This window comes from Chenopodium album, chromosome 5 (assembly GCF_948465745.1).
Source record: "Chenopodium album chromosome 5, dcCheAlbu1.1, whole genome shotgun sequence".
Classification (NCBI taxonomy): Eukaryota; Viridiplantae; Streptophyta; class Magnoliopsida; order Caryophyllales; family Amaranthaceae; genus Chenopodium; species Chenopodium album.
In genome coordinates this window covers 53,614,473-53,623,652 of record NC_137838.1, presented here as the reverse complement: position 1 = coordinate 53,623,652, position 9,180 = coordinate 53,614,473, and the positions used below count along the sequence as shown (strand labels likewise).

At 38.5% G+C, this 9,180-nt stretch overlaps 1 protein-coding gene across 1 annotated transcript; it reads right to left on the bottom strand.

Annotated features, from left to right (window-relative positions):
* Positions 1-5,191: 5,191 nt before the first annotated feature.
* On the bottom strand, positions 5,192-6,137 carry LOC145632902 (uncharacterized). Its single transcript, XM_081685228.1, has 3 exons — positions 5,912-6,137; positions 5,580-5,854; positions 5,192-5,533 (listed from the first exon to the last, which is right to left on the bottom strand). Exons 1-3 carry the CDS (start codon positions 6,135-6,137, stop codon positions 5,192-5,194), a joined length of 843 nt encoding a protein of 280 aa, XP_081541354.1.
* Between the last annotated feature and the right edge of the window lie 3,043 nt (positions 6,138-9,180).

The following is a 9,180-nucleotide window of genomic DNA, read 5'->3' as shown; positions in this document are numbered from 1 at the left end:
TCGATAAAAAGAAAGAATGGAAGATTGCTTTGTCCTTACTTGGTTGTGTGCTTGTGTAGAGTCTTCAATCTTGCCTAGGTGTATTGGGTAGGGTGTTAGAGTTCACTCGAGTTTATGATTCTATGAAGAAGGAACGAGATGACCTTTCTGACAAGTACAAGGCTGTTATTGATGCTTTGAAGGCTGAACGGACTAAGCACAAGGAATGCATTGCTGAGCGAGATGGGCTGAAGAGTACCTTGAAGGATGCTAGGAATGAAACTCTTGACGTGGCAAGTTACTACTTTGGGAAAGCACGCTTGGAGATGATGGAAGAGTTTCATCAAGGAAAACATGAAGCGTGGGACTATGCTGCTGAGAAAGCTGCTTTTGAGAAGACCATTCCTGAAGGGACTGCTGCTCCTAGCTCATTTGTTGTTGCGCTATGATGATGAAGAAGTTAACTCCCTCATGAATGAGGATGTTAAGGGTGGCCCCTAAAGATATGAAGTCTGCTGCTGAAGAGAGGATCCCTGCTGACAACACTGGGGAAAATTAGTTTCAATGGTGCTGTGTCACCTATTTGTTCTAAACAGTTTTTATTTTCTTTGAAGTATGTTTGTTTTTACTGCCTTAGTGCAGTTGGATATATTTTTTTTGTGCTGCCTTGCTGCAGCTGGATGCTTTGCCTGTTTTGTTGCTTTTTTGCAACTAAGTAATCTTAAACTTTGTTATGTTATGCGTATTTTGTGTTGCCTTGTGTTTCTAATTGTATTATAATTGTATTACAGTTATAGTATGGATGCAATATTTCTTACATATATTCGTTGTTGGCGTTTACTTGTTCTACAGGGATAGATACTTGCAGCAATGTTGTGCCTTTTTGTGCTTTGTATGGCAGTGTAGCTGTTGTCCTTGCAAAACATAATTAGGTGAGGGGTGGCCGTGGGTTTCCCCAACGACCCTCCGATGCTTAAGTCAGTACTCGTAGTAAATGTAAACTGAATTGACTAAGTTTAAGTGAAGAAGAGTATCTTTCTTGCTACATTTGGCTGTTGGAAATTTTTTTTCTTTTCTTCTTTTTTTGAGTTTATTGTTGTTTTTCTGCTTTTTTGTTGTTTTTTTTTTTTTTTGTAAAAATGAAAAAAAAAGGTTGGAATAATTACTACATACCTTCATTCTTCAGAAATGATAGAGCTTTAAGTGTGTTGCGTTCCAGCTTCTTTGTACCTCCTTTCCTTCTGCACTCTTGAGTCTGTAAGCTCCGTGGCCAACTACCTTGATGATCTCATAGGGTCGTTCCTAGTTGGTTGCTAGCTTTCCTGCATTTACTTCTCTTGTGTTTTCGTATACCTTTCTGAGGACCCAATCTCCTATTTTGAAAACTCTTGCTCTGACGTTCTTGTTGAAAGACCTTGCTACTTCTTGCTGGTAGGCTGCCATTCTCATTTTTGCGTCCTCTCTAAGTTCTTCTACAGTATCCAGATTATATATCAGTTTAGCTTGGTTTCTTTCTTCTGTCATAAACTCGCACTTTGAAGTGAGGACTTCTACTTCTGTTGGAATTACTGCTTCACATCCGTACACTAGTGAGAAAGGGGTATGACCTGTAGCGCCTTTTGAAGTTGTTCTGTCTGCCCATAATATGTTGGGTAGCACATCTGCCCATCTTCCTATTGCGATTGCGCCTTCCAATCTGTTCTTCATGTTGCTGATTAGGACTTTGTTGCTTAACTCTGCTTGTCCATTTGCTTCTGGGTACCTTGGTGTAGATGTGATGAGGGAGATGTTCCATTCTTTGCAGAACTTTTTTGTCTTGTTGCTGATGTACTGGGACTCGTTGTCAGTAATGATTTTTGCTGATACTCTGAATCTTCTTAGGATGTTCCTTTTGATAAATGAAATAATATGTTTGTCTTTGATGTCCTTGTACGTTTCTAATTTTATCCATTTTGAGAAGTAATCCCTCATTGCTAGGAAGTATACTCTTTGTCCTGATGATGGAGGTAGCTTCACTATGTCCATTCCCCATTTCATGAATGGCCAAGGCGTCAATATTGGGTGCAGCTCTTCAGATGGCTTATGTGTTAAAGGTACATGTTTTTGACATGATAAACATTTCTTGGAAAACTCTGCAACGTCCTTTCTCATGCTAGGTCAATAGTACCCCATTTTGAGTGCCTTGTTGGCCAGGTTCCTCCCTCTTAAATGGTTGCCGCATTCGCCGCTGTGTAGAGACTGTAGAACTTGTTGCTCTTCTCCTTTTTCTAAACATCGTAAGAAGGGACTTGCTGCTTACTTTTTGAAGAGCACGTTGATGATTAGGCAATAATTAAAGGATTTTAAGGAGAGTTCTTGAGCTGCAACCTTCCCTGTTGGTGTTGTCTTCTCTAGGAGATAGTCCTTGAGAGGTTTCGTCCAGCTACTATCTTCCTTTTCTGTAGGATCTGTTTGTATTTCGTTGACGTTCATAGTTGACTCTTTCCCTATAGCTGTTGAGAGTACATGCACTAATGGGATAGCTCCAAACGCTTAAGGGTTAATGTATGACCCCAAGTTTGCCAGGGCATCTGCTTCAGTATTCAAGTTCCTAGGTTTCTAGTCTATCTTGAATTCCTTAAATTCCTTAATAAGTTTCCTTGTTACCTCTAGGTAGGCTATCATCTTGGCATCTTTTGATGCGTATTCCCCGTTGATTTGATTCACGATGAGTAAGGAATCTGATATCACCTCCATGTGTTGTATCGTCATGTCTCTTGCCACAGTTAGTCCTGTGATTAATGCTTCGTATTCGGCTTCATTATTGGTTTCTTAAAAGTTACACCTTACTGCTTGTGCTATTTTATCTCCTTGCGACGATGTAAGCACTACTCCTAGACCTACACCTCGTATGTTTGCCGCACCATCTGTATGGAGTGTCCATTTCTATGTAGCTTTTGGTTGCCGTAGGGCTAGTACATCCTTTTGCGCCTTTTCTTCAAGAGTTGGGCTGAAGTCTGCTACAAAGTCTGCCAGAGCTTGTGACTTAATTGCGGTTCTGGGTTCATATTGTATATCGTACCTACTGAGATGTAGGGCTCACTTCTCCATTCTCCCTGACATTTCTAGCTTCCTCATGACGGCCTTAATGGGATAGTTGGTTCGTACCCGTATAGAGTGGCTTTCAAAGTATGGGCGTAATTTTATTAAAGCAGTGGCTAAAGCTAAGACGATTTTTTCTAAGGACGCGTACCTTGTTTCCGCACTGATTAAGGTTTTGCTTATGAAGTAGATAGGAAATTGCTCCTTATCTTCTTCCCTGGTGAGGACTGCACTAATCGTGCCTTCAGATACTACAAGGTACAATTGGAGTGTTTCTCCTTCTCTTGGTTTAGAAAGTATCAACGAGTTGGCTAAATACTCTTTCAACTTCTGAAATGCTTCTTCGTGCTCCTGTTCCCATTTGAATTCTTTGTTTTTCTTCAGTACTTCGTAGAAAGCTTTGTTCTTGTCGGAAGACTTGGAGATGAATCTACTTAATGTTGCTATTCTCCCTGTTCAACTCTGTACGTCTTTCTTTGACTTTGGTCGTTCTAAATCCAGGATGGCTTTGACTTGGTTTGGGCTAGCTTCTATTCCTCTTTGTGTCACCATGTAACCTAAGAATTTTCCTGATTGACTCCGAATGTACACTTTGTAGGATTTAACTTCATGTCGTACTGCTTCCAGGATGGCGAAGGCTTCTCTAAGGTCCTTGACGTGATCAGCTGCCTTTTTGGAGTTGACTACCATATCGTCTATGTAGACTTCCATTCTATTCCTAATTTATTATGCAAACATTTTATTTACCAACCATTGGTACGTCGCTCCTACATTCTTCAATCCAAAAGGCATAACCCTATAGCAATAGATTCCTTGGCTAGTAATGAAAACAGTCTTTTCTTAGTTGTCCTTGTGCATTAGGATCTGATTGTACCCACTGTATGCATCCATAAAGGAGAGTAGTTTGTGCCCTGCTGTTGCATCTACCATGGCATCAATGTTAGGTAACGGGAAGGGGTCTTATAGGCAGGCCTTATTGATGTCTGTGAAGTCGATGCATATTCTCCATTTTCTGTTCTTCTTTTTTACCACCACTATGTTGGCAAGCCATTTTGGGTACTTTACTTCTTTGATCTTTCCTGTCTTCAACAAGTTTTGAATTTCTTCATTGATGATCTTGTTCCTTTGTGGCGCGAACTTTATTCTTTTCTGCTTCACTAGTGTATGCATTGGATCAACGTTCAACTTGTGAGTGATTACATATGGAGAGATTCCCATCATATCTTCATGAGTCCAAGCAAACGCATCATTTTCTGCTTCCAAGAATTCTTAAATTTGCTGACAAAGATCTGTACTCAATTCTGACCCTATCCTGACTTTCTGATCCGGATGGTTAGGGTTCAGCTGAACCTCTATTGCTTCTTGCTCTTCTGCTATACTCAGTTTCACTTGGCCCAGCTGACCCTCTGATTGCTATGCTGAACTCTTCTCTGCAGATGTTGCCTTTAGTGCAATTTTATAGCATTCTTTGGCTTCTATAGGATCCCCTTTGATTTCTTGGATGCCCCACCTAGTAGGGAATTTAATGACTTGGTGATAAGTAGAAGGGATAGCCTTCATCTTGTGTATCCATGGTCTGCCTAGAATCATATTATACGATAATAAGGTATTAATCACTAGGAACTTGACTTGCAAGTTAATCCCTTTTGCATAAGTTGCCAATGTAATTTCTCCGCTTGTTTTCTTAGTCTCTTCATTGAATCCTACTAGCACTGTTGACTTGTTGATGACGTTCTTCTCATCGATGTTCATATGTTTCAAGGTATCAAGCATAATGATGTTTGCGGAGCTTCCATTTTCAATAAGGATTCTCTTAATCATTCAATTTCCTACTGGGAGTGAATCATTAGGCCATCATGGTGGCCTTCTACTGCATCGCTTTCTTCGAACATGATTGGGATGTCCATTTTTTACCTTGCCTTTCTGTCGGGCTGATCCATATGGCTTTCCTTTGCATGTCGCTTCGCTGCTGAATATGTTAAGCCGCACACCTCTAACCCTCCTGATTTGAAGCAGATAGTCTTAATGATTGGAGGAGGTGGTGGGGGCAACCTTGCTTGGACTCTTTCTCCCTTCCTAGAGCTTTGGATTTGTCTGATAGAAGTTCTTTGAGATAGCCCTTCTTCAACAACTAAGCAACTTCATTCCTTAGCGCGACGCATTCATCGGTTGTATGGCCAATATCTGAATGGAAATCACACCATCTTGATGGATCTTTCTTTTCTCCTGGCCTGTCACTCATTCTGGGCCACTGCATGGTGTCTCCCATTTTGTTCAAGGTTCTAATTACACCTGCAGGGTTAACATTGAAACAATATTCATGTAATTTGGGTGGAAGTTCAGGATCTTCCCTCCAGTCTGAGAATTCTCCCTCGACAGCATTGACTGATCCTTCATCAAAACGGGAACGATGACATTGGCTTGAAACGATGATCCCTTCTGGAGAAGTTGTTGCTCCTTCTTGACTGACGATCTGGTTCAGGAGTCTTTCTTGCTAAAACATCCTCTTAAAATCTGACTTGCGTCATAGCCTTGGCTTGCACATCTTCGAAGGTTGTGCGGGGATATATGGTTAACTCCTTATAGAGCTCGTTATGATCTAACAGCCCCCTTCTGAATGCTCCGATTGTTGTAGAAGCATTGCACTTGTGTATCGCGATCTTCTCCCTATTGAACATGTTAAGATAATCCCTCAAGGATTCTCCATGTCTTTGCACGACACGATACATATCTGAGGATTGCTTCTCGATTTTCCTGCTACTAGCGAATTGAATCTTGAAGGGATTCACCACTCCTGCAAAGGATCAAATCGTCCCATTATCTAAATTAATGAACCAAGTTAGGGCTGGACCTGATAACGTGGCTCCAAAGCCTTTGCACGTGATGACTTCTCTGGTATCTCTGGGGATTGAGCTAGTCATCATCTTCTGCTTGTAGAGGGATACATGCTCATCAGGGTTTGTTGTTCCATCGTACATGGTCATATTGGGCGTGCTGAACCTCTTTGGCACTTCCACCATGGCAATCTTTTCTGAGAAAGGAGACTCTATGTAGCCATCTGCTGCTTCTTCCTCCATGGGCTTTGGCACTCAAGGGATCTTGGCCACAAATGCTTTGAGGTACTCCTTGACCACCTTTTCAATCTTTCCTTCCTCAGTTCCTTCCTGTTTGATATTCTTAAAAGTTCCCACATCCATAAAATCTAAGTCTAGGGGTTGCTCCCTGCTATTAGAGCCTTTTTTCCCATTAGGGGTTTGGAAGGTTTCGAACATATCAAGCTGCATGGCTATACTTTCAGTGCTTTTCTGTTTTTAACGGTTTTTGATGCAACTGATTATATTTGGCTGCGAAGCTTCATATTGTTTGGTTAGGCTAGTGAGCTTGGCTTCGGTTTGAACCTATTGGACCAACTATGTTTCGATCTGGCTTTTTTGCTGGTCTAAGGTTTGACAGAATGCATTCATTCCTTCATTGATATCGGTTATGGTAAAGGGTACTAGTTGTCCAGTCATTGTGATTGTCTTGGTTTTTGGCGGATTGGTAGGTTAATTGATTATCAGCCCCACTGTAAGCGCCAAATTGTTTAGGTAAATATTAGTAAAGGCATCTAGGAATTTGCTTAGGGATTTAGGGGTAATAACAATCAAACCACAAGTATTGAATACAATAACCAAGAGCAATAATAAAGCAATAAGTCAACAGTTAAACTAAAAGAGAATAAGTTTAGAGATATAATACTGAGTAAGGATAGGCCTCCTTGTTCAGCAAAGACACGATTCGGAGAGCATAAGCAAAATAATCAGTTTATATTAATGTATATGTGAGCGTACATGAGTATTATGATGTCTAACTATGCTATTTATACTTAGGACCCATTAGGGTTACAAAGATGTCGAATATATTCAAAGCGTGGGAGATCCTCTTGACTTATTTTATTTCCTTGTTCAGTAGGTGTATTCTTGGCAAGTATCTTCATGATTGATATTCTGATCTTGCTTGCCTTGCTTTCTCCAATCAAGTCGTTTTGCCTGATTTAGTGTATCTTCTGATCATGGAATGGTGCCCTAAATGTATTGGGTTGCTTAGTGACACAGGCCCAAAGGTGTTGATGTTTTATTTTTCTATTTTTAATTTTATGTGTTAAGTTTTAAATCTCTTGTTTGTGATCTACTTTGTTATTGTTTTGATGTATTGTTGTAGGAATTGTATAGTTTTATTAATATATTTCTTATGTGTTGTGGGCATTATAAGTCTTAGTATCCGATTTCTTCTCTGAGGCCTAACCTATTTGCAGCAAAGTTCAAGGAAGCTTGTTATTATACTAAGTGTTCTTACTATTTTGAAAATTATGATGTTACTTTCACTTCCTAGCGGTTAGTTCCTTTAGAAGTTTTATAACTCATTGTCATGATAGAAATGACAATGGTTATATATTAAAAACTTATTGTTAAGTTTCTTTCTCTCTCTCTCTCGCTCTCTCTGTGACTTTATGAGAAAACCAGCTCGTATTCCTGTACTTCTTGGCCAATGTTTTTGAGTACTTTGTGAGCAGACCAGTTTGCTTTGATCATTGACTCATGTTCCTTTGAGAATGCCAAAGTGAAAGCTTGTTGTTGATATGATAATTAGCCCTTTGTGTGAGCATATATACCAGCTTATTTTTCACAAATATGTGATTAAGTTGCCATGGATATGATAGAAATCTAAAGTGTACATCTAATTACAAGGCTATTAGCTCAAATGGTAGAGCAATGTACTATAGTGTACATGATGTGGGTTCAAGCCTCACATAGCCTACATAGCACTTAATTGTGTTATTGTGTAATGGTATATGTAGTATATGTTGATATGTGATTGGTCATTTTATAACTTGTAATGAACATTACATTCATGGTTAGGATCACTTTAATCCTGTTGGTTTGAGTCACTTTTGCCTTGGTTAGAGTCACTTTTAATTTTAAGTAAGGTTACTTTTGTCTTTGGTTAGGGTCATTTTTGTTTTTAATAGGGTCACTTTTTCCTTGAGTAAGGTCACTTTTGTGCTTGGTTTTGGTACTTTTTACCCTTAAGCAAGGTCACTTTTGCTATTAGCTATTAGGTTCATTTTTGCCTTACGGTAACTTATATCCTTAACAAGGTCACTTTGCTATTAATAAGAGTCACTTTTGCTATAGGTTAGGGTCATTTTTGTCTTTGGGTAACTTTTATCCTTAAAAAAGGTCACTTTTGCTATTAATTAGGGTCATTTTTGCTATTGGTAAGGGTCACTTTCGCAGGGACTTGTTTATGTTGTGTTAAAGTGACATAAAGCTCATTAGTAAATCATCATCATCATTGAGAAAATCTATAGCCTAATGATGGAATCAGACATCTCTTGTTCTTGTACTACAATTTGCATCAGCTCTCTTGTCTCAAATGGTCACTTGTCAAAAAGTAAGGTACCCTTGTAACCCATACACCGAAAAATTATATAAATTACTTAAGCCAATCATCTACGGATTAATTTTTTATATCTATCTCCATAAAAAAGGGCGGTAAAAAACCACGAAAAACGAACTAAATTAAGTATTCGCGAGTAATTTATTGAAATTTTTTGTATTTTGTGTTAAATGTCGCCTGAGATAATTTTATTTACCAAATTGTCACTTAGGGTAAACTTTTTTTACCAAATTGTCGTCGGAGTTATTTTTTTTACCAAATTGTCGTTAGCGGTCTTTTTTATTTACCAAATTGGTCAATTGGCCACACCGGGGGCATGTAAATGTTTCTGTATATTAAAATGATTATTATTATTATTATTATTATTATTATTATTATTATTATTATTATTATTATTATTATTATTATTATTATTATTATTATTATTATATATAATGGTTAAATAAAATTATTAATCCAATACTTAAAAAAGATAACACTATTATAATATGGAATGGAACTATGAACTGTGGAGGAGTAATATACAATTGAGAATACTAATGTTTGGCAAAAGTTGCAAAAAAGGTACTAAAGTTTCAGAAGTTGCAAAGAGAGTACTTGACCCCTTATTGTAGGTAAACAATTCGGTTTGACTTGCTGAAACCGGTTGGTACCATTTCTCAATTTAAAACTTTAAAGAAA

What these genes read in the sequence shown, in the direction of transcription:
- LOC145632902 (XM_081685228.1), bottom strand. Translation starts at nt 6,137, where the DNA reads ATGGAGGAAGAAGCAGCAGATGGCTACATAGAGTCTCCTTTCTCAGAA. An exon ending in CTTTGGAGCCACGTTATCAG is followed by an intron (nt 5,855 to 5,911) that starts GTCCAGCCCTAA and finishes GATCCTTTGCAG; the next exon opens with GAGTGGTGAATCCCTTCAAG. An exon ending in AAGCCAAGGCTATGACGCAA is followed by an intron (nt 5,534 to 5,579) that starts GTCAGATTTTAA and finishes CTCCTGAACCAG; the next exon opens with ATCGTCAGTCAAGAAGGAGC.